Genomic DNA, 25,668 nt, shown 5'->3' with positions numbered 1-25,668 from the left:
AAGTGTTTTGGCAGTTCAGCAGCTATCTCGGGAGCAGAAGGGAAGGTCCCAGGTAGCTTTCTCTCCACATCGCTCTGGTGTGGAGCATTCCCGTTTCTCTAGGCCTGTCTGCTCCATAGACCTCCCATAGTTCAGCTTCCTGAGCTCCTCCAAAACTTCACCTTGGAAATATACTTAACTCTATCTGACCTTCAAGCCTATGTGATCTTGTGGGTCCAGGAAAAAACAAAAACAAAAACTAGCAACAGACTCCTGACTCCTGGTCCAAATTCTCGATAGAAGTATTCTCTAAGCTTTGTGCGGTGGCAGTATTGTAGCTGATGAGGTTTACCCAAGGCACAATTATTGTTAATTGAGAAGTGTTCTTTGGCATCGGTGGATTCCCTGCTTTTGAGTTAGGCGCTGTTTAGTCTCTCTGGGATGGCAGGGAAACCTGCCCACTGGGGGCCATGAGGGAGAGCAGTTTCTCTAGGAACTGATTTGACATGTCTACTTGAGGAGAGAGAAGGGAAAGGCGACTCCAGAGAAGACAGTTTGATGGCTCCACACAAATCTCATTGGCTCCTTGGCTTCTTTCTTTTACATGGCTGCCCAAATCTCTTCCTGTGTCAACATCTCCTTTGAAAAGGCGGCTATAATCAGGTAACCTGGGTGGGGTGAGCTAGGGGAAGGTAGATGGCCAGGATGGGGAAGTGTGTGATGTGGGGCTGGGCGGGGAATCAACCCTACTACCGAAGATCAAAGCTAGGGAAATAAAGTTTCATTGCCAAGTCCAAAGGTCAGGGGCAGTGGAAAATCGGACACAAAGCCAAGGTAGGGAGCCAGCAGAACTAGGAAAAAAAAAAAAAAAGGAATAGGCCAAGGAAGAATAGGCGGTATACAGTGGCTGCTGAGACGGAGCTGGTAACAAGCCTACCTCTACTGCTCTTAAGGTACGCTCATACACAGAAGGGTCACAACGAGGAAGACGGAGCCTGCCCAGGCTGAAGCCCTATCACCAACGGAAAAGAGGAGAAACCAGTGTTTCTTAACCCAAGTCCATAAACTCTGTAACACAAGACTGTTCATTTGTGCGTTTTTCTGATACTGTTAAAGGGAACAGCGCCCCCAAGAGGGTTATTTTAAGGCCTGATTCCGGTCGTCCCGCGAGAGGGCTCACTGCTGGGTCTCCGGTCTTGGCACAGGCCTCGAGCGGCCGAAGGCCTCGGCTACCCTCCAGGGGAGCGGAATCCTCCCGCCTCGCGTGCCCTAGGGGCTCGCTGCGGCGTGGCTGCCGTCTGAGCTAACTCCCCCGGGGAGAAAGAGGAAGACTTAAGCCAGCGGTGGAGGATGGACACACTCGCGGAGGGACGAATTAAAAGAGGGGGAGTGTGACTGGTGCTCCTCCGAGCAACTGGAGGCGCTGCCCAAATGCGGACATTGACGGCTCAAAGATTCGCGTGAGGCTGGCCTGCTTCTTCATAATCCGTCCGTTCCGTCGTACGGGTTAAACAAACGTACCCTCGCACCTCTGGTGGGGTCCGGCTGGAGTCCCGGGAGGGCGCCCAGGCCCGGTTCCGCGTTCTGGCCTTTGTCCCACCTCCCCCAGGGCGGTGCAACCGCGCCCCCCGGGCTCCCTCACGGGAACCCGGGGAGCGGCGCAGAGCCCCGCCCCCAGCCCGCCCCTTGGGGGCCGTGGCGCGCCGGCGTGACGTGGCGCGTGTCGACGTTGGCGCATGCCGAGACGGAAGAGGCGCGGGCCGGGAAAGGAGCGGGCTGGCGGCTGCGGCGCCTCCGTCCCCATGGCGCTGTGGCGCGGCTCTGCGTACGCCGGCTTCCTGGCGCTGGCGGTGGGCTGTGTCCTCCTGCTGGAGCCGCAGCTGCCCGGCTCGGCGCTGCGCTCGCTGTGGAGCTCGCTACAGCTGGCTCCCGCGCCTCCGGAACCCGGCTCCCCTGAGGGCCGCTTGGCGGCCGCCTGGGACGCGCTCATCGTACGGCCGGCCCGGCGTTGGCGCCGCGTGGCCGTGGGGTGAGTGCCTGCGGGGCCTGCGTCTCTGGGTCTCTCCAGGAGGTGCGGGTGCTCCGGGCCTCCGAGCGCCGCCTTGGCGGAGTTCGGGCTGCTGGGGAGCTAGGAGGTAGAACCGCGCGGAAACGGGTTCCCAGACGTCCCCCGGGAGGCACCTAGGCGCCCGTGTCCACGCTGCCTCCTTGGCGAGAAGCGTCGGATGTCTGGGACCAGCCCTCTTCGTCACTGCTGCAAGGACTCAGCATACTGCTTTTTCCTCTTGCCTGGTCTCTGCGCCCTTCTCTCATCTCGGTAGGACCAGCCTAATAATCTCTTGCAGATCCCGCGCAGCCTAACACCCTCGTGTGCCAGTCTCCTTCATTCCTGTTTCAGCTCTTTTGGCGACTGCGTTTTTGCGGCAACCAATTTGACAGCATTCTCCTCTTCTGAACTTCTTGAGTGAGTGGCATGGTCACTGAGGAGTGACCTCAGTGCTTTAGCTACCAACTTTATCTCTCTTGTTTCCCCTTCCTTAATACCATAGTCTGGGAGACCACCACTATACTGAAACTACTCTCAAAGCTCACTGATGACTTGTTGATTTTCCAATTCAGCTGTCTTTTTTTAGTCTTCGTTGTCAACTCCCTGCAGTTCTTCCACCAGCTAAACTTGCCCTTCTCCTTGAAACTCTTTTCTTCCCCTGACTTCAGTGACATTGCATATTTACACTTCTCCCACTCACAGTGCCTCCTTTCTTTGTATTCCTCATTGTTCCCTGCACACTAACTTTAAACCCTGTCTCAGTTCAACTTATCTTGCCCTCAGCTCAGAAGCACCATACAAAAGCAGACCTTCTACAAAGTACTCTGCTAGTTTTTGTGAGTACTGGGGCAAGGGTAAGGCAGAGCAAAGTTATCCTGAAGATTAAACAAAATAATTGTGTAATCTTGAATCGCGTCTTCTGTAAAGAGCAGGCAAATGTTAGTATTTTTTTTAATATTTATTTTAAGTAATCTCTACATCCAATGTGGGCCTCAGATTTGACCCTGAGGTCAAGAGTCGAATGCTTCATGTACGGAGCCGGCCAGGCACCTCATAGTACTTTTTTTTAAATCAGCATATTGTTTCTTGAGATGTATCTCCTTTTGCCTCTTCTTTCAAGTTTAAGCCCTTTCACCCACTTCCTTATCAGTTCCGGTTCTTTTTTTTTTTTAAGATTTTATTATTTTGAGAGTGCACAGGTGCAAGTTGGGGGGGCCCGAGTTGGGGGCGGGGAGGCAGAGAGAGAATCTCAAGCAGAGTCCACACTGAGTGCAGAGCCCAACATGGGGTTCGGTCTCATGACCCTGAGATCATGACCTCAGCTGAAATCAAGAGTCAGATGCTTAACGGACTGAGCCACCCAGGCGCCCCTCCCTATCAGTTTTTTAAGTGTCCTCCCTGGCTTTATGCAGATTCAGCAAATATCAGCAACTACAGGGTATGTGTCAAGTCTGTGCTAGGTTCTGAGGATGCAGAAATGGGTGAAGCAAGGTCCTGGCCTCATTTGTTGAAAACAGATATATTCATTATTAGTGTTCCAGCTGGCATGACAGAATACCAGCTTCATTTGAAATCCCACAAGCAGGTACGCTGCGCCCCTCTGAAATCTAACCTGCTATCCTCCAACACAATCTTTTTCCTTTTTCTTAATCTCCCTTACAGCAACAATGTGGCATGAACACAGAGACAGGAACAGGCTTACCTTGTGCCTCTGGTACTTCACAGCTGTGTAATCTTGGGCCAATCAATACTTCTAAGCTTCTATAAAAACTGGATGACAATATTTGTATCTACCTACTTAAGGTTGTTAGAAGCTGAGCTATCAGCTGATAGGCTGAAGTTTAGGAGCATATTGAGGAGCAGGCTTACAGGCTTTGAAGATGCCAATAGTTAGGTCGAGGTCAGAGAGTGTATGGGATCACACCAGAGGAGAACAAGAAAAGAAGGTAAGTGGAAAGGGTGGGGTTCTGGGAGACACCAGTGTGTAAGGGGCTGCTGGAAAGGAACCAGAGAAATAAAGGATAGGAGCCCACTACCATTTCTTTCTAACACCTCCCCTGCTTCAAAATTGGATTCTGGTGCCAAAGACTCATTGGGTGAATGATGAACCTCGTGTTCATTCCCCAATACCTGGCTTCACCCTGACCTTTGAAACCTACCTTACTCTACTCCTCTGTTTAACTCTCCATTCTAACTAGATCAACATTCTTATTGTACCCAGACAAAAAGTGAATCCCTTCATTCGCCTCTTTGCTTGTGCATGCTCCCTGTGAGAGCTTTAGTATCAGAGAAATCTGGGTTTGAATTTAGGCTTTTCCAGTTGTGGCCTTTGGAATGGTAGTCAACCCCCAGCTTCAACTTTTCTCAGCTGAAAGCAGTGTGACTACTTCCCTATCTTACCGCGTTTTGCAAATTGGTGTGGCCTGTCTGAAAATGCCTGCCTTATATTCAGTGCTTCATAAATACCAGGTTTCTTTCTCTGTCCAGAGCGCCATCCAGAGTTCAGCCCAGGGACCACTGCCCCTGCCCCTTTGGATTTCTCTTCTCTGCAGTTCTGCATCTTATGGTGATTATGATTACCTATTGCAATATCTCAGGTATAGTGTTAAAAAGCTAGGAAGAAGCTAAGGAAACATTTTACAGATAATGAAGCAGAAGGGAGGTGATGAGAACCACCATCCTTGCTTTTAAAGAACTTGCAATCTAGAAGGGGAACTGTGCCCCTTCCCCCACCCCCCAAGAGTCTTGGCAGTAGGCCTGGAAGCCCAGGCTCCCCTACCCTTCCAGCCCTTCCTGTTGTTTGGACATTCAGCATTGCTTTATTTTCCAGTTATATCACCTGTGTCTTCGTTTTCTCCAAACTCAAAATCTTTTATACATTTTTTTTTTAAGATTTTATTTATTTGAGAGAGAGAGACAGCAAGAGAGGGAACACGAGCAGGGGGAGTGGGAGAGGGAGAAGCAGGCTTCCCGCTGAGCAGAGGACCCTGGGATCATGACCTGAGCCAAAGGCAGATGTTTAATGACTGAGCCACCCAGGCGCCCCTCTGTTAGACATTTATTACTCTACTGTGAAATTCTGCCTAACGTCAAATGAGCATAATTTTGTCTTCTGGTTCTTTTGCTCTCTCCCTCCCTCCCTTTAATTCCTCTGAGAATAAAGCACCATAGGTAATGTGCTTGTTTACATTCCTGGATGCTATTGAATTGAGGTAAGAGCAGAGGAAGATTCTTGCTCTGGTTAAAGTATAACTAGAAAGCACATCAAGAGGTACTTAGTTCAGTATCTGGCATGTAGATGTTTAGTGATCTTTTTATTATTAAAAACTACTGAATAAAATTTTTTCCTTTGTAAGATTTTTTTCCCTTGGTATTCATGACATGATGAAGTGGGGGGGTGGAAAATATTCTTATGGTAGGTACATATTTTTAACTCAAAATTAGTTCTGTTGGGTTTTGTCTTGTGTTGCAAAACATGTTGAACGTTGTTCCTTTTGGTTATGGGGGGTTTTGGGGTTTTGTTTTGTTTCATAACTTTTGCAAATTTCCTCCATTCTCATCTTTAAAGAACCAGACCCTGTTCAGGATCTTAGCATATCACTGGAGATGAAGACGATGTGTTTGTGCAAGCTACTGTTTTCAGATGTGGGCATCCCTCAGTGTCCGAACTTTTGCTGTCCAGACTCAGGACCCAGATCCATTGGGAAACATTTTCTAGATAGGGCTGTTGGGTGGAAATAGTGTCTCTCACTGTCCAGACTTGCACTGTCTGAAACTTGGGAACCTACTTGAATCTGAGAGCCAGGGAGAGTATTCCTATTAAGAGTCTACTCTTTAGACATCTAATATTACATCCAGTAGAAGAACTAAGGAACACCCTGTATGAGGTGGAATTTAAAGACCAGTTTAAAAGGTATGCTTGGTTTATGATCAGTAGGGCTGTGAAAGGAATGTACTTTAAACATCATTAAGCACCTGCCACATGAATGTCAATGTGTTTTATGCACAGAAAAGCATAGTAACTCTTAGATTATGCCTTTAGAGTATGCACACATACTCTAGGAGTATTTAATATCTTTCTTTTAAAACAATAAGAAAATTTGAATATTTAAATGCTGTTTGGTGGGCAAAAATCTTTTTTAAAAGCATGGGATCCATAGGGGAAAAATTAAAGAATTCTTATGATGGTACAGTTTGTGTCACTAGGAGAGATGTGTCTCTTCCTTGCCCTTGTAAACCTCGCTTGAGTGATGTCAATGATGTCTAGCCTCCATACGAACCTGTTAAAAATTATATTGTTTTTTAATTATAAAAGTAATACATGCTTATAAAAATCAGAAATCCATCTAGTGAAAAATAAAATTCCTCTCCCTTGCCCAATTTCATTCCTTTTAGAATTTACCACCATTAATGAATTCATGTGTTAATTTCCAGATGAGGAGATTTTTTTTTTTTAAGAGACTAGAAGGGAAACATTGTAGCTGTATTCTACACTAGAATCCAATCTTTGGGCCTTCTTTATTGATGGGTATACTTTCTGCTTTCAAATCTGCTCAGAATTACCCTGGAAGCCTAGCCATCCTTATCACCAGGAGTTGTTTATTGGCCTGCTGTGAGCCTTGACCTTCTCAGAGGCTTTTAGCTGCCTGTGTGGTCATCTAGCCCCATTGGCAAGAATGACATCCCCAGTAGGCAGAGGCAGGAATAAAGGTGACTGTGGGGTGGGGGGCAGGAAGTCCACCTCTAGGTACCCAGATTATTTGACCCTTCTCTTTTAAGGGATGGCTTTTAGCAAAATAACATTAAAAATATAAACCAGAACTTTTCTGTGCACACCGTAGAGAGGCAGTGCCAGACAACCACAGTGCTTTATAATTTGATTCTGTAGAGCCAACCAGGTGGTGCAGCATTGGCTTCTTACAAGCCCTTTAAAAAGGTCTCATGGATTGGTCCAGTGAACACCTGCCAAGTGATGAATTGTTACCAGACTGCAGGTGGTCCTCAGTCTTTAAGGCACCACTTAACTCTTGAAGAGTTTCAGCCAGGAGTTATTTAGACATTAGGTATTTAGTGTATCTTACCACCATCCTAATGTGTCTTTGGAGGGAAGGTATCTGATATTTGGCTTTTGACCAAAACTTATATTTTGCTTACTTTGCACCAAGCAGTGTTCCTAAGTATATATTAACTTAATCTTCAAAACAGCTCTATGAGTCAAACACCCATATTACACCCTTTTATAAATGAGGAAATTGAGACCCGGAAATTAAAGTGACTTGCCCAAGTCACAAAGCCAGGAGGAATCCATACAGTGTGGCTTTGCCAACATTTTCTCAGAAATGCTGTATTTGTGTTATCATGATAGCTTTGTTCTGAAATGCTGAGCACCTGTTTTCTCTTTATAGCTAGCGTAAAAGCTTGCCATGCTGGGGATGCCTGGCAGCTCAGTTGGTTAAGTATCTGCCTTCAGCTCAGGTCATGATCCCAGAGTCCTGGGATCAAGTCCCATATCGGGCTCCTTGCTCAGCGTGTCTCTCTCTGTCTCTCTCATTTTCTTTCTCTCTCTCACAAATAAATAAATCTTTAAGAAAAAAAAAAGTTTGCCAACCTGTTGGAAAGAGTCCTATGTTCTCATCCTAAGACTTATGTCCAAATAAAGGAATCTTCCTTCCGCTATATGCTATTTATTTCCCAGTTCAGACTTCAGATCTGCTTCCTTGGTTTTTCTGTTTGGATACAGTTCCTGGAAACATTTCTCTGTTGTTAATGCAAAGTAGCTGCCCTGGTGCTTCTCCTTTTTCTTTCACACTCTTTCCTCCTTCCTTCCAGAGTCAATGCCTGTGTGGATGTAGTGCTCTCAGGGGTGAAGCTCTTGCAGGCACTTGGCCGGAGTCCTGGGAATGGGAAAGATCACACCATTCTGCATTCAAGGAATGATCTGGAAGAAGCTTTCGTTCACTTCATGGGGAAGGGAGCTGCAGCTGAGCGCTTCTTCAGCGATAAGGAAGCTTTTCATGACATTGCCCAGATTGCATCAGAGCTCCCGGGAGCCCAGGTCTGTTTGGTTCACCAGCAGTAAATTTAAGATAAGGTGGGATAGAGGACATATCAGATATTAAACTGATAATAAGGTGGGAAAGATAGCTTTTTGTAAGGTTCCTAAAAGCAACCAAGCAACTTTTCCTCCAGTCTCTCTGGAGGGTGATTGTTGGGAATCCAGTTCTGCAGTGTTTTCCCTCTCTGTCAAACTGTGTATCTAAACTTCCATTAACTCCGCTGTTTCTAGTCAGTTCAATTCAGCCAACATTTATGAAGCATAGTTACTGAAATTTTGGTTCTAGTTCATCCATCAAATTGCTCTTTTTTCATATTACCCAAGTTAAAGGAGGGAAAGATGCCTACTCTTGTTTGGATATTGCTTGTGGCTGATAACATGGAATAATTGTAATGTGGCTGAGTCCTTCCTGAGCAGAATAAGGCCAAACACACAGAGCACTAGATTTAGCTTTTGCTCCCTTTGGGCAAGGGAGTCCTGGATCCTCCCCTCTGCTCTGGTGGTCCAGAACCAGGTTCCTTACCTCAACATTACGGATGCTTTGAGTTGGGTAATTCTTTGTTGTAGGGGCTGTCCTGCACAGGGGGAGATGTTCAGCAGCATCTCTCGCATCTACCCACTGGATCAGACAGTAGCACTCCCCTCCTTCCCTAGTTGTGACAGTTAAAAAATGTCTCCAGATATGGTCAGTTGTTTCCAGGGCTAGGAAGAGGAGAGAAGCAAAATCACGTTGTTTGAGAAGCACTGGTCTAGATCAGTGGTTCTCAGACCTGAAACACAGAGTCATTTGTCAGGGGGGCAGCTATTGTAACAGATTCCTGGGCCCTGCTCCCAAAGTTTCTGATTCAGTAGTTGTAGGATGGGGACTGGAGAATTTACTTCCCTTCTGGGAAGTTTCCTGGTTACATTGATGCTCTTGTTCTGAGGACCTTGTTTTGAGGACCCCCGGCCTACAGGGTAGAGCCTGTCAGACCTAGGGGTCCCCAAGCTCACACGGTGATCATAAACAAGGCCTTGAGGCCCACATGGTCCAGATACGTCCTTGAGGTTCACATGGCGTAAGAGGCAGTGCTGGGCCTGGAGACCCCAGGCCATCACCTCATCACCCCATCACCCCAACATACCTGCTGCTACACGTGCCCTCCCGCCTCTTGACACTGAATTTTGATTGTTTATTGCAGTGTCTCTCCACCACCCAGTTCTTCCTACTCACCTAAAATCTTCCCTTGGCTAGTCACCCCCAGTCTGGATGTGGTTCTTGCTAGGGAAGCTCTTAATGCCATTTTTAATTGGTACTTTTCACAGGCCATTCTTTATGACCACTTTTATTTTGAGAACTTTCAAGGTAAAGTTCTTTTTGCTTTTGAAGCTTCCCATTTGAACATTAGAAGTGGGCACGGGCGTTACCCAGCCGAGTTTGTAAAGCAGACAGCAAGCTGTTAAAATGTCAGCTGCAGTCATTTTTATAGCTGAGCTCACTAGTGAGATTCTGATCTCTTATGAAAGAATCTCGATAGTTCTAACATAAGTCTGCTGCTAAAAGTCTTTGTGATCATAGTATTTGAACCACTAATTCAATTTCTGTTCTCTTCTGCCTTGATCCTGCTTTTTGTTTCATAATGCAAAAAAAAGAAAAAGTTTTTTCTATAAAGACTTCACCTACCTTTTTGATTGTCCAAGTTATTTCTTAAAATTATGAGACCTAAAATGCTCTCCTTACCTTCCATGAGGGCGACACTTCATCTGGTATCTTTTCAAACTCCCTTAAACTGTAAGCAGATTGATAAAACAGTAGTCAATAACTTTCATGAAAAATCAAAATCCACTTCATGGAATCTTAATATTTTTCCCCAAGATTTTTAGTAAATTTTTCTGGCCATAATAGTCAAATAAAAATTCATGCTAACGTGTGAAAAGACCAAATTTTAGCCTATATACGGAAAGCTTTAAATTTACCTATGGGAAGTGGTTACTATTTACCTGAATCTGGAGATTGGTCATCACAAAGCTTAGGATGAAAGCAATGTCTAGAATCTAGAATTGAATTGTTTAGTCTGTGCCTCTGCATACAGCCAAGGACTGGAAGGTGAGATGGTGGCATTCCATCTGGGCAAGAGTATTGATTAGGCTTCTCAGTTTTCATAATGGAGCATCAGCCTTATCTCCTACTTGTCAGGTGTCCAAAACACATGGATCCATCCTTAGTCAGCAACATGGAATGCCAGCCTTGAATCGTCTGCCTCTCCAGCACCGGGTCTGCAGCTGAAAGAGGCAGTGTTCAGGAGACATCGTTCTACATTAGGACCCATTATACTTAGACTTGCTCCCAGGAAAGCCTTTGTATTTTCTAACACATCTTTCTCAAAAATTTAGCAACAAACATCCACTGAGCACTTACTATAAGAAGACAGCCCTGAGGGAGCTGGTCATGTACCCAGATGACAGTAGCCCAAGTGGACAAGGGCTTTAGCGGAGGCTCGAGTATAGGGGTAGCGAGGAATCTGTAATCCTGTCTGGGAGGGCAGCTGTGGAGGCTGAGGTGGCAGTGGGGAAAGGGGGACAGCAGGCATGGCAGAAGAGGTGCGTGCAGCTGACTCTTGAGAAGGAAGCGGGGATTTCCCAGGGCATGAGAAGGGCCTGGCATCTGGAAGAGAGGAACAGCATGTGCTCAAAGCACAAAGACGGGAAGACAGGCTCAGAGAGCTGCAGGCATGGCGTGGGAGGGAGGCGCAGGAGAGGAGGGTAGAGGGCAGGGGGGTGGGGAGCAGATAAGGAAAGGCCTGTGTGCCTCACTTACAAGTTGGAGTTTAGTTCATTGTCGTATCTATTGAATGATTTTTAGGAGGAGAGCAACACAAGCATACACTCGTTTTAGTAGGACTGTGGCACAGAAGATAGGATCTGTCCACATTTTTCATGTTTCCTTTATCTCTTCTGGCTTCCTGAAAGCTCAAGGCCAGATTTGAACTACAGTTAAGGCAGTTATACTAATTTTCATGGTTAGCATATTTGGTTTTTTTCACCTTTGTTTAAAAATCATTGTCTCTTAACCTACGTGGTTAATGATTTTGTTAAAACCTTATCTGTGTGTCATTGTTGTAAAGCAGCCTCAAAATTTTTTGGAAAAAAAAAAAGACTATAAATTCAATAAATTAAAAAATTACTAAGCTTGGGGTAACATGGTTTGCTAAAATACTGTCTAATAACTTTGAACTATCTTACAGCACTATGTAGGAGGAAATGCAGCTTTAATTGGACAGAAATTTGCAACCAACTCAGATTTAAAGGTAGGTCAAATTCCCAGATTAAAACCTGTGTCTTTCACTAGTGTTTGAATAATTTTGGGAGCAAGAATAAATATTCATCTTATGGACCACCTGTGTGCCAGACCCTAGGTCTCTTGTTCGGATGCAATATAGTAATAGTGGGACAGTAGTAATAGCTAATGCTTCCTCAGGGCTTACTATGTGCGGGACAGTGCTTTACATAGATTATCTCAGTTACTCCTAGCCACAGCTGAGGCCAGTTGGTGCTGTGGTTTGTACTATAATTGTCTAGCTTTCCACATGAAGCTTGAGGGATACAGACGGTCATAGCTGATCAGAAATGGAACTATTCTAACCTAGGACTCTGGCACCCACATTCTTAAATACTATATCACATGACAGTTGAGAGGATGTGGGCTGTGGAATCAGTACCTAGGACTGGGGAACACACAGTGATGAGAGAAAACATAGTTGGCGGTATTGATGAGCCTAGATCCAGAGTGTTAGGAAATGAAGGCCTCTAGGTGGAGGTGAGTAGGGGGGTGTCTTCAAGTCTTAAACCATTTGGTTTAAACAATTAAAAATTACTGCTCTGTTCAAAATAACATGTGAGTAAGAAGGTTCTCTGCTATAAGTTGAATAGGTTTGAGGGGAGAGGCCAGCAAGGAGGTTATTGCTCTTTTCCTACTGTAAAATGATTAAGGTTTGGATTAGAGCAGCCAGAAGGGGAGAAACAGATATATCTAAAGCCTACTAAAAATGGAATCATTTGAGGGGCACCTGGGTGGCTCAGTTGGTTGAGCGTCTGACTCTAGACTTCCGCTCAGGGTCATGGGATGGAGCCCTATGTTGGGCTCTGTGCTGAGCATGGAAACTGCTTGAGATTTCTCCCTCTCCCCTGTTCCCACCATGCACATGCATGTGCATGCGCTCTCCCTCAAAAAAATGAAATAAGATGGAATCACTTGGTGCTGGACCATATGTGAGGACAAAGAAGATAGACTTGACAAAGATGATTCCAGAGTAAACAAACTTGAGAAGTGCAAAATAGATGTGGCTACCGATGACGGGGGGGGACCCATGAATAGTCCTCAAGTTTGGGGGAACCAGCCTGAAAATAGAAATATGGGTCAGGGGCACAGAATCAAAACCCCAGCGATACCCAGAAATACAGATAGATAACCAGCTGTTTGAGGAGGAAAAAATGCATATTGAATGGTTTTCATATTTCAGTTTGATATGTGGTAATTAACATTTGTTTTCAAATGTTAAACCAACCTGTATCCTTAGAGTAAACCTCACCTGGGTCGGATGTATTTTCCTTTTTTATGTCGATGGATTCGGTTTACAAAATTTTGCACCTGAGTGGCTCAGTCGTTAAGCATCTGCCTTTGGCTCAGGTCATGATCCCAGGGCCCTGGGATCGAGCCCCTCAGTGGGAAGCCTGTTTCTCCCTGTCACACTTACCCTGTTTGTGTTCCCTCTCTCACTGTCTCTCTGTCAAATAAATAAAATCTTTAAAAAGTAATAAAAATAAATTTGCATCAGTTTCCATGAGGTCTGTATTTTCCTTGTGTGTCTGCCTGGTTTTGGTATCGGGGTAATACCTTAAAGAATGAGTTGGGAAATATTTCAATATTTTTTAAAGAGTTTGTGTAGAATTGGTATGATACCTTCCTTAAATGTTTGTAGTATTCACCAGCGAAACCCTCTAGGCCTGGAGTTTTTGATGTGGGAAGGTTTTTAACAACAAATTTGATTTCTTTAATAGATACAGAGAAATTCAGATTCTGTATTTCTTGAGTGGGCCTTGACAGTTTTATCTTTCAAGGAATTTGTCCATGTCATCTAAATTGTTGAATTTATTGGCATAAAATTAATTGTAATACTCTCATCCTTTTAAGATGTGTAGAATCTGTAGTGATATTATCTCTCATTCTTGATATTGATAATTTATAGTCTCTTTTTTCTAGAAAGTTCACTTTTTTAAATTCAAGTACAGTTGACACAGAATATTATATTACTTTCAAAGATTTATTTATTTATTTATTTATTTGAAAGCGAGAGAGAGAGAGAGAGAGAGAGAGCGAGCACATGAGAGGGGGGAGGGTCAGAGGGAGAAGCAGACTCCCTGCCAAGCAGGGAGCCCGATGCGGGACTCTATCCAGGGACTCCAGAATCATGACCTGAGCCAAAGGCAGTCGCTCAACCAACTGAGCCACCCAGGCGCCCTATTATATTACTTCCAGATGTACAACGTAGTGATTTGACATTTACATACATTACAGAATGATTGCCATGATAAGTATAGTTATCATCTGTCACCATACGAAGATATAATATTTTCTACTATATTTCCTATGCTTTCCATCCCCATGACTTATTTTTAACTGGAAGTTTGTACCCTTTAATTCCCTTTACCTATTTTGCCCATCCCTCTACCACCCTTCCCTCCCCTCTGGCAGCCATGAGTTCGTTCTATTTAGGAATTTTGTTTTGTTTGTTCATATGTTTTGTTTTTCAGATTCCACATAGAAGTAAAACCAAATTCACTTAGCATAATATCCTGTAGGCCCATCCATGTTGTTTTAGATGGCAAGGTTTCATTCTTTTTTATAGCTGAGTAATATTCTATTATATATATACACCAAATCTTCTTTAACCATTCATCTGTCAGTGGGTATTTAGACTGCTTCCGTATCTTAGCTGTTGTAAATAATGCTGCAGTGAACATAGGGGTACATATATCTTTTTTTTTTTTTTGTAAGTAGGCTCCATGCCCAGCAAACAAAGGGCTTGAACTCATGACCCTGAGATCAAGACCTGAACTGAAATCAAGAGTTGGATGCTTAACCAATTGAGCCATCCAGGCATCCCATAACTGTATCTTTTAGAATTAGTGTTTTCATTTTCTTTGGGTAAATAACCAGAGGTAGATGTGCTGGATCATACGGTATTTCTATTTTTAATTTTTTGAGGAACCTCTCTACTGTTTTCCACAGTGGTTGCACCAAATTGTTACATTCCTGTCAGTGGTCCACAGTGGTTCCTTTATATACTCATCAATGCTTGTTATTTCTTGTTCTTTTGATACTGGCCTTTCTGAAAGGCATGAGATGATCTCTCACTGTGGTTTTGGTTTGTGTTGCATTTCCCTGATGATTAGTGATGTTGAGCATCTTTTCATGTGTCTGTTGGGCATCTGTATGTTTTCTTTGGAAAAAATGTCTCTTCCAGTCCTCTGCCCATTTTTTAAGTCAGATTGTTTTTTTGGTGTAAGGTGTATGAGTTTCTTACATATTTTGGGTATTAACCCTTGATCAGATACATCATTTGCAGATATCGCCCATTCATTAAGTTGTCTTTTCAGTCTGTTGATGATTTCCTTGCTATGCAAAACTTTTTAGATTGATGTAGTCCCAGTTGTTTATTTTTGCTTTTGTTGCCCTTGACTGAGGAGACAAATCAAAAAAAATATTGCAAAGACTGATGTCCAAGAGCTTACTATCTGTTTCAGGAGTTTTATGGTTTCAGAACTTAGATTTAGAAGACCTAAATGTAATCCATTTTGAGTTTACTTTTGGGTATGATATAAGAAGGTGACCCAGTTCCATTCTTTTGCATGTAGATGTCCAGTTTTCTCAACTAATTTGTTGAAGAATCTGTCTTCTCCCCATTGTATATTCTTTCCTCCTTTGTCATAGATTAATTGACCATGTATTAATTGACCATGGGTTTATTTCTGGGCTCTCTATTCTGTTCCATTGATCTTTTTTATGCCAATACCATACTGTTTCACTTAAAATAGTATTGTGTAGTGTAGCCTGAAGTCTGGGAATGTGAGCCTCCAGCTTTGTTACTCTTTCTCAAGATTGCTTTAGCTATTCAGGGTCTTTTCTGGTTCCATATAAATTTTAGCATTATTTGTTCTAGTTCTATGAAAACATGTTATTGGTATTTCAATAGGGATTGCATTGAATCTGTAGATTGCTTTGAGTTGTATGGACATTTTAACAATATTAATTTTTCCAGTCCATGAGTATGGTATATCTTTGCATTTATTTGTGTCTTTGATTTCTTTCATCAGTGTCTTTTTAACATTTTATTTATTTATTTATTTGTCAGAGAGAGAGAGAAAGAGCACAGCAGGGGGAGCAGTAGGCAGGGGGAGCAGTAGGCAGGGGGAGAAGCAGGCTCCTCTCTGAGCAGGGAGCCCGATACAGGACCCTGGGATCATGACCTGAGCCGAAGGCAGACGCTTAACCGACTGAGCCACCCAGGCATCCCAACATTTTACTCTTTTTAATGCAATTGTAAATGGGATTTTTTTTCTTAATTTCTTTTTCTGTCAGTTTGTTACCATATAGAATGCAACAGATTTTTGTTATTTACTTTGTGTACTGCGACTTTACTGAATTCATTTATTAGATCCCACAGTTTTTTGGTGGAGTCTTTGGTGTTTTCTAAATACAGTATTATGTCATCTGCAAATAGTGACTGTTTTAGTTCTTCTTGACAGTCTAGGTGCCTTCTATTTCTTTCCTCTCTGATTGCTGTGGCTGGGACTTCCAGTACTATGTTGAATAAAAGTTGAGAGAGCTGCTTCCTTCTCTTGTTCCTGATCCATTGAGTATGATGTTAGCTGTGGGTTTGTCATATATGATGGCCTTAATTATGATGAGTTATGTTTTCTCTATACCCATTTTGTTGAAAGTTTTTATATTTTGTCAAATGCTTTTTTTTTGCATCTGTTGATGATCATATGATTTTTAGCCTTCATTTTGTTAATGTGGTGTATCACATTGATTAGTTTGCCAAAATTAAACCATTCTTGCATCCCACTTGGTTGTGGTGAATGATTTTTTTTTTTAATGTCTAGATTCTTGCTTTTTTCTAGAGTCAGGATTTCTGCCGATCTTGCCAGAACATGCACATTTGAAATTTTATTGTTGTTGTTTTCTTTTTTCATTTTGTTTTATCCATCATTCCTAGTTGTTTTTATTTAAGTTCCAGTTAGTTAACATATAGTGTAATATTAGTTTCAGTAGTAGAATTCTGTGAGTCATCACTTCTTTACAACACCCAGTGCTCCTCACAAGTGCCTTCCTAATACCCATCACCCATTTAGCCCATCCCTCTGCCCACGTCCCCCAGCAAACCTCAATTTGACTTCTTCCTTGCCAATTTGGTTGCCTTTTATTTCTTTTTGTTGTCTGATTGCTGAGGCGAGGTCTGAATGATCTTTTTAATGTATTTGAAATGCAGTTTGTTAATATTTTGTTGAGGATTTTTGCATCTGTGTTCATCAGTGATATTGACCTGTAATTTTCAGTTTTTGTAGTGTCTTTGTCTGGTTTTGGTATCAGGGTAGTGTTAGCCTGGTAGAATTAATTTGGACACGTTCCTTTCTCTGTCTCTCTTTTTAATAGTTTGAGAAAGAGGTTATAACTGTTCTTTAAATGTTTGGTAGAATTCACCTGTGAAGTCATCTGATCTTGGACTTTTGTTTGTTGGAAGTTTTTTGATTACTGATTTAATTGGTCTGTTCAGGCTTTCTGTTTCTTCCTGTTTCACTCTTGGAAGACAGTTTCTAGAATTTGTCCATTTCTTCTAGTTTGTAGACAGTCCCCTCTTTTTTCCTTGATGACTCTGGCTAAAAGTGTATCACTTTTGACTTTTCAGAGAACTAACCCTTAGTTTCATTGATCTTTTCTTTTGTTCTGTTAGTCTCTATTTCATTTATTTCTGCTCTACTCTTTGGTATCATTTCCTTTCTTCTGTTTTGGGTTTTGTTTGTTATCCTTTTTCTGGTTCCTTTAGGTCACAGTTAAATTGCTTATTTGAGGTTTTTCTTATTTCTTGACATAGGCTGTATTGCTATAAACTTCCTTCTTAGAACTGCTTTTGCTGTGCCCCAAAGATTTTAAAATACTGTTTCTGTTTTCATTCGTCTCAAGGTATTTTTTTAATTTTCTCTGATTTCTTTGTTGACCCATTGGTTGTTTAATAACATGTTGTTTTGTTTCCACATAGTTTGCTTTTTTCCACTTTTTTTCTTGGAATGGATTTCCAGTTATCATATCACTGTAGTCTAAAAAGATGCTTGATATGATTTTTTTTTTTTTAAGATTTTATTTATTTACTTGACAGAGAGAAACACAGTGAGAGAGGGAACACAAGCAGGGGGAGTGGGAGAGGGAGAAGCAGGCTTCCCACCAAGCAGGGAGCCCGATGCGGGGCTCGATCCCAGGGCTCTGGGATCATGACCCGAGCCGAAGGCAGACGCTTAACGACTGAGCCATCCAGGTGCCCCGCTTGATATGATTTTGGTCTTCTTAAATTTATTGAGATTTGTTTTGTGGCCTAACATATGAATTATCCTGGAGAATGTTCCATATGCACTTGAAAAGAATGTGTATTCCGCTATTTTTAGGTGGAATATTCTGTATATATCTGTTAAGTCCACCTGGTCTAACTTGTCATTCAAAGCCACTTTCCTTATTGATTTTTGGTCTGGGTGATCTATCCGTTGATGTAAATGGGGTGTTAAAATCCCCTACTGTTATTGTATTACTGTCAATTTCTCCCTTTATGTCTGTTAATATTTGCTTTATATATTTAGGTCTCCTATGTTGGATGCGTAGGTATTTACAATTGTTAAATCCACTTCTGGGATTGACCTCTTTATCATTATGTAATGCCCTTCTTTGGCTCATGATAGTCTTCGTTTTAAAGTCTATTTTGTCTCATTTAATATTACTACTCCAGCTTTTTTGTTTCCATTTGCATGGAATATCTTTTTTTCATTCCTTCACTTTCAGTTTGTATTTATCTTTAGGTCTGAAGTGAGTCTCTTGTAGGCAGCAAGTTCCAGTGTTTTCATCCATTCTTTCACCCTTGTGTCTTTTGATTGGAGCATTTAGTGCATTTACATTTAAAGTAATTATTGAGGGCGCCTGGGTGGCTCAGTTGGTTAAGCGACTGCCTTCGGCTCAGGTCATGATCCTGGAGTCCTGGGATCGAGTCCCGCATCGGGCTCCCTGCTCAGCAGGGAGTCTGCTTCTCCCTCTGACCCTCTTCCCTCTCGTGCTCTCTCTCTCTCATTCTCTCTCAAATAAATAAATAAAATCTTTAAAAAAAAATAAAGTAATTATTGATAGGTATGTACTTATTGCGATTTTGTTAATTGTTTTCTGGTTGTTTTTGTAGTTATTCTCTGTTCTTTTCCTCTCTTGCCTTGTGACTTGATGGCTTTAGTGTTGTGCTTGGATTCCTTTATTTTTTGTGTATCTGTTGTAGGTTTTTGGTTTGCAGTTACCATGAGGTTTGTGTATAACATCCCGTATATAGCAGTCTATTTTAAATTGATGGTTGGACACATTTTAAAAGCACTATGTTTTTACTCCTTCCACCCCATGTTTTATGTATTTGGAATCATATTTTACATTTTTTAAAATTTTGTGTGTCTCTTAACTAGTTATTATAGATTTAGTTGATTTTACTCTTGTCTTTTAACCTTCACACTAACTTTATGAGTGACTTATCTACTACCTTTACTATATGTTTGCTTTTACCAATAGAGATTTTTTTCTTTCATAATTTTCTTCTAGTTATGGCCTCTTCATTTCTGCTTAAAAAAGTCTTTTTAATATTTCTTAATAAGGTCAGTTTAGTGGTAGTGAACTCCTTTTAACTTTTGTTTGGGAAACTATCATTTCTTCAGTTCTGAATGACAGTTCTGCAGGGTACTGTATCCTTGGTATCTTTGATCGTAGGTGTTTTCCTTTCAGCACTTTGAATATATCATAGGACTCCTTTCTGGCTTGCAGAGTTTCTGCTGAAAAATCAGCCAGTAGTCTTATAGGTGTTCCTGTGTGCATAATTAACTGTTTTTCTCCTGCTGCTTTTAAGCTTGGCTTCATCTTGTTTGGGGCTGTCTGTGCTTCCTGGACCTGGCTGTCTGTTTCCTCCCCCAGGTTGAAGTTTTCAGCTGTTATGTCTTCAAATAAGCTTTCTGTCCCTTTTTCTCTTCTTCTGAGACCCCTATAATGCTAATGTTATTTTGCCTGATATTGTCCCAGAGGTTCCCTTCATCTCTCCTCATTTTTTTTTTCTTCTTCCTTCTTTTTGCTGTTCAGCTTGGATGGTTTCTACTACCTGCCTTCCAGAGCACTGATCCATTCTTCTGCATCCTCCAGTCTGCTGTTGATTCCCTCTCGTGTATTTTTCATTGCAGTTATTGCTCAACTCTGATTAGTTCTTTTTATATTTTCTGTCTCTTTGTTGAAGTTTGCACTGAGTTCATCCACTCTCAAGTTCAGTGAACGTCTCTATGACCATTAATTACATTGAACTCTTTATCAGGTAGATTGCTTTTCTCTGTTTTATTTAGTTTTTTTTTCTGAGGTCTTTCTTGGAAACATATTTCTCTGTCTCATTTTGTCGGTCTCTCTGTTTGTTCCTACGTATTTGGTAGCTCATTCATATCTTCTGGTCTTGAAGGTGCTGGCCTTGTGTAGAAGGTATCCTTTGGGGCCCAGAAGTGCAGTCACCCCTGGTCAAGCAGAGGCACTTCTGGAGTGTCACCTGTGTGGGCTGCACGTATCCATCTGTTATGTCTGGGCTGCAAGTGCTGTAGGCACGTTGGTGGTTCGGTTTGCCTGGCTAGCTCAGAGGCTGTGGCTGCTGCAGGGGTACTGGTGGTTGGGGCTGGCCTGCCCCTTCCTGGGGCAGGAGTCACCTTGGAGAGGTGTGGTGGGGTAAGAACCACTTTGGAGGGGGTACCTGCCCGGGTGGGCAGGTCGGGCAGAGCAGGTCTACAGGGAAATGCAGGAGCAGGGTGAGCAGTGGTGGTGAAGTAGATAGAAAATGCTAGAACTTTTGTTTCCTAGTGTCAGGCCAGCTGGGCTGAAGGAGGGCAAAAAATGGTACCTGCTAATGCTTCTATTCACAGAGAAAGTTCCTGCAGATCCCTGTCCCTTCAGCACACATCCTAAAGTTAGTCAGATCTCTTCTATGGCCCAGGTGCTTTTCAAACTGCTGCGTCTGCACTGGGTCTTGGCGTGAGTTAGATTCTGCGTAAGCCCTTTAGTAGTGAAGTGTCAATCTCCTATAACCCTCTTGTTCCCGTAGAGTTAAGCCCCACTGATTTTCAAAGCCAGACATTATAGAGGCTTCTCCTTCCGGTGCAGATCCCTAGGGCAGGGCGTGCCCAGTGTATGATTTGAACCCCTCACTCCTCAGGGAGGACCTCCACACCTGTGATATCCCTCCTACTTGTGGGTCAGGACGCCGGGGGTTTGGATCCCGACCAGACTGTGTGTGTCTGTCACTTCTGCCCTTCTCAGTATGTCTTTTTCTTTATGTCTTTAATGTGGAAGAGTTGTTCTGCTAATCTTCAGGTTGTTCTCAGAGAGAGTTACTCTTTATGTTGTTGCAGCCTCAGTGTGTCTGTGGGAGGAGATGGACTCAGGATCTTTCCTCTCTGCAACTTCCCCTTGTGATCTTTTTTTTTTCTTCGATCGGTTTGCTTAATCAGTTTTACTGATCTTTTCAACAAATAATGACCTTTAGGTTTCACTGATTTTTCTCTTTTGTATTTCATTAGTTTTGTTCATGTTGTTTAACTTGCTCTTCTTTTTCTAGTTTAAGGTAGAAGCTGAGGTCATTGATTTGAGACTTTATTTTCTGATCTAGGTGTTTAGTTTAGTGCTATAAATTTCCCCTTAAGTACTTCTTTAGCTGCATCCCACAGATTTTGATATATTATAGTTTTCTTTTCATTCAATTCAAAGTGCTTTCTAATAACCCTGTGATTTCTTGAGATGGGCTATTTGTTAGCCCATCCGTGAACTATTTATAAGTGTATGAGCTCATTTCTAAATACTTGGGGGTGTTTCCAGATATCTTTCTGCTAGTGATTTTTTTTTTAAGATTTTTATTTATTTATTTGAGAGAGAGATTGAGAGAATGAGTGGGAGGAGGGGCAGAGGGAGAAGCAGACTCCCTGCAGAGCAGGGAGCCCGATGAGGGACTCGATCCCAGGACCCCAGGATCATGACCTGAGCAGATGCTTAATCGACTGAGTCACCCAGGCGCCCTCTTTTAATGATTTCTATTTTAATTACATTGTGGTCAGAGAATATGCTGCTCTTGATCCTGTTAAATTTCATTAGTTTTGATAGAATATGGTCTATCTTAGTAAAGTTTTTTTTGTCTTTTTGTTTTTTTTTTTTAAGATTTTATTTATCTGAGAGAGCATGGGTGCCAGGGAGAATAGGGGGAGGGGGAGGGCAGAGGAAGAGGGAGAATTATATTCTGTTGTTGGATGGAATATTTCATAAATGTCAGGCCAAGTTGGTTGGTAGTGTTGTTTAGGTCTTCTGTATTCTTACTGATTTTGTGTCTGTTTGATCTATCAGTTATTGAGAGGCAAGTGTTAACATCCTCATCTATAGTTATAGATTTATCTGTTCCTTAACAGTTCTGTAACTTTATGCTTCATGTATTTTTAAGCCCTGTCATTAAGTGTATACCTAACTATTTATGATTGCTGTATCCTCTTCATGAATTGACCTCTTTATCATTGCCAGGGATAAAGAAAATCATTTCATAATATTTGCTCTGAAATTTGTTTTGGTTACAGTTGCCATTGTAGCTTTCTTTTGATTAGCGTTAGTGTGAAATATCTTTTTCCATTTTTCTGTTTTAACCTATTGGTGTCTTTATATTTAAAATGTATTCCTTGGGCAGTGGGAGGATGGGCAAAATGGGTGAAGGGGAGTGGGAAGTACAGGCCTCCAGTTGTGGAATGAAAAGGTCATGGGAGTGAAAGGTACAGCAGAGGGAATTGTAGTCAGTGGTATTGTTACAGTGTTGGCAGCTACACCTGTGGTGAGCATAGGTAACATATAGACTTGTTGCATCGCTATATTGTACACTTGAAACTAATGTAACATTGTGTGTCAACTCTACTTCAATAAAAAATATAATAAAATGTGTCCAGATAAAAACAACAACATACAAGTCTGTTGCAAAGTAAATAAAATGGTGACATAGATTTCATAATTAATAAATATATTTCTTGGAGGCAACATATATTTGGGGCTTTTTAATTCACCTTGACAGTCTCCTTTAATTGGGCTGTTTAGGCCATTTACACTTAATGTATTTGTTAATAGATTAGGTTTAAGTCTGACATCTTGCTCTTTGTTTTCTTTTTGTCCCACCTCTTTATCTTCCCTTTTTCCTCTTTTTCTGCACTCTTGAATTATTTTCTATGCTTTCATATTATCTTCTGGCTTATTAGCTATAATTCTTTGTTATTTCAGTGGTTGCTTTAAGATTTATAGTGTACGTTTTTAGCCATCACGATCTGCTGTCAGTGATATCATACCTAATGTATAATCTAAGGACTTTATAATAAATAGGTGCTTCCATTTCTCTTCTCTGGTCTTTAGTGTTGTTGTCATATGGTTTACTTCCGTGTATATTATAAACCTCATCCTGTGTTGTTAATATTGCTCTTTAAACAGTTGATTATCTTTTAAAAAGATTTAAATAATAAGAAAAAGATCTTATATACTTATCCAGAGTTACCTTTTCTGGTGCTCCTCATTCCTTTGTTTAGATCCTTATTTCCATCTGGTATCATTTAAGTTGTGCCTGAAGGATTTCTTTTAACCTTTCTTATAGTGCAGGTCTAATGATGATGAACTCTTTCAGATTTTGTGTATCTGGAAACAATCCTTTAAGGTAATTTGATGTGGCATTTGTAGGTCTTACTCAGTTTGGTTTTTTTCCTGTTAGGGACCACTGTCCTTTATTGTGATCAAATGTCGCAAAAACCATTGTTTCATATATTTTGTCTATTTTTGTTGTTTTGGGCAGGAGGGTAAATTTGGCCTGTGATCTCTCATCTTGGAGGCTGAAGTTCTGTCCAAGAATTAGAGAAAAGAAGTAAAGTTGTAGCTGTACAAGCAAGCAGTTAATTAGCGAGTAAAATGCCTTTTGAAGTTTCTGGGTGGGGCATATTAAATCTGAAGTGGTGTTGATCACCTCTGTGGACTTTCCTTGACGTCCCTGTCCAAGCCCTCATTGTTTGGTGGTTTTGAGCACGTCGGCCTGGCTGTGAGAGGGGTCCAGAGCTGGCCTGGCAGGAGCAGCAGTAGATATGAAATGACTTCTAGAAGGAATAGCCAGGGAGAGTCCCAGGTTGGAGTTGAAGAAAAGGTTTAGGGAAAGTTTCAGAGCATCTGCCTCCCAACTTGCTGAATTGAAGTGGTCTTTAATTCCCATGTCTGGAAGGCTATCCTGCTCACATAACAGCCAAATATAATAGGGAGCCCGATCCCCCAAATTAGGTCCTCTGATTAGAGGGCCATATTATGATTCTGAGGCCCTTTTCTCTACTGTATAAAATTCAAACAGAATTGTTTTCATCGGCCAGCTCTGAGTAGACAACATGCTGTATCTGTTTGCCTACATAGGATGAGTGAGTAAAGAAAAGAAAGTGGGGGTGGGGTGTGTCTTAGTTTGCTTCGACAGCCATAATAACAGAATGCCATAGGCTGGGTGGCTTCAACAACAGAAATTTATTCTGTCCCAATTCTGAGGCTGGCAAGTCCAAGGTCAAGGTTCCAACAGGGTCCAGTTTCTGGTGAGGGCTTCTTTCCTGGCTTGCAGCTACCTTCTGGTGTGTCCTCACATGGCCTTTCTTCAGTGGGTATGTTGGAAAGAGAGAGATCTAGCTCTCCCTTCTCCTTTTCTTATGAGGCCACCAATCCGCCTGGATTAGGACCGTACCCATATAACCTCATTTGACCTTAATTACCTCCTAAAAGCCCTATCTCCAAATACTGTCACATCGCAGTTAGGCTTCAACACAGGAATGTGGAGGACACAAACATTCAGTCACTTACAGAGCGTATGAGAGTCCACAGCTACGTGGGTATCTAACAGGTGTGACTGGCGTCCTTTGTCAGCCCCTCATTTCTGGTGGCCATTCCCTCCAGAGGCCCAAGCCCTGGTTGCTAGCCCCTCTGCTACATAACCTCCAAACCAAAAGCTTTTAAAATTAGATTTGGATTCCAGTTTTTTGTTGAAATGAATAGAAGTGGCCTGGATGTCCCTGTTGGTTACTGTATAGATTCTATGGGAAAAGGGACAGATCTCCTAATAGATTTCTTCTATCTTATCTCCAGGTTCTTCTTTGCGGTCCGGTTGGTCCAAAGCTGCATGAACTTCTTGATGATAATGTATTTGTTCCACCAGAGTCGTTGCAGGAAGTGGATGAGTTCCACCTTATTTTAGAATATCAAGCAGGTGAGAGAAATGAGTAAGTCATGGTGTGAGACTGTACAGGGGATTATGTGTTGTCAGACTGGGGTGTGACTGTGCTCGAAATTGATCTTTGTAAGTTGGCAGGACCCTTTCTTGCCTTACGAAGATTGCCTGACCTCTTGGTTCTGCTGAGCTGATGCCATTATCTCGAGAACAGAGAGTATTATAACACTGAGGAAAATTCCCAGATCTACAAACAGAACTGACCTGAACCCAAGAGAAATTAGGCTGTAGGAAAACTGGCATCTTGAATAAAAATGAAAATGTTTTTAAACACACATATTCCAAGTTTTTCTTTATTACTAAAGAAAGAGAAGGGCAGGTAACATCTGTACAACACTGTGCTGGATTCTGCCCTAGGCTTTTCTGGCCAACTGTTCCAAGCTGTTAGGGTGGATTCCAGGCCTCTGGCAAACTTCCTTTGAAGCCTTTTATTTTCCCTTGGGTGTGGAAGTGTTTGTATTTAGCAACACTTTACATTATTTCCCATTATATAACATTCCAGTGTTCATCAGTCCAAATCCAGCCCATCCGGCGTCACTCCCAGTAGACTTTGTGTGTCACAGAGACTACAGTTCTGACTCTTACAGAATCCTAAATACCAAAACATATTTTAACTCTGTTTATTTAATCTGCATATTTGCTGTTGTCTCTTTCCTCTGCTCAGAACTCAGACTCTTGAATTTCTGACTGAACACATCATTAACTCAAGTTAAAGACTCAAGCATCTAAACAGACTAATTGGTCCCTTAAAGCACTACTTTAATAGGCTTCAGTGAACTGCTTCCAAGTCGATTAAGAGAACCTCACCTACTAGAGTAATTAATGTGAGATAGAAAATAGAGTGCTTCTTGAAAATTATGTTTTTCTCCAGGTGCAGAAAAGGAATTGTTTGTCTCTGGTTCTCTTTTGGGTGCTTCTTGGAATCAGGAAGTTAGGAAGGGCTAGGCCTGGACGTTATGGACAGAAGGTTGCAGTAG

At 42.2% G+C, this 25,668-nt stretch overlaps 1 protein-coding gene and 1 pseudogene across 2 annotated transcripts in view; both read left to right on the top strand.

The window, feature by feature from the left end:
• Nucleotides 1–291: 291 nt before the first annotated feature.
• LOC141370079 (U4 spliceosomal RNA) lies at nt 292–368 on the top strand (annotated as a pseudogene).
• A 1,340-nt stretch (nt 369–1,708) lies between these two features.
• ADPGK (ADP dependent glucokinase) overlaps nt 1,709–25,668 on the top strand; it is a 32,240-nt gene continuing 8,280 nt past the window's right edge. Inside the window, exons 1-4 of one of the 2 annotated variants that reach the window (XM_025884353.2) lie at nt 1,709–2,008; nt 7,856–8,081; nt 11,306–11,368; nt 24,550–24,670. In XM_025884353.2, coding sequence (XP_025740138.2) covers nt 1,716–2,008; nt 7,856–8,081; nt 11,306–11,368; nt 24,550–24,670 — 703 coding nt within the window. In that variant the 5' untranslated portion in view covers nt 1,709–1,715. The remainder of the gene's footprint in view (nt 2,009–7,855; nt 8,082–11,305; nt 11,369–24,549; nt 24,671–25,668) is intronic. The other variant, XM_025884352.2, reaches the window with a different exon arrangement.

This window comes from Callorhinus ursinus, unplaced genomic scaffold, assembly GCF_003265705.2.
Source record: "Callorhinus ursinus isolate GAN/ISIS: 27379988/994484 unplaced genomic scaffold, GSC_fseal_2.0 scaffold25, whole genome shotgun sequence".
Classification (NCBI taxonomy): Eukaryota; Metazoa; Chordata; class Mammalia; order Carnivora; family Otariidae; genus Callorhinus; species Callorhinus ursinus.
This window is presented reverse-complemented; position numbering and strand designations above follow the sequence as displayed.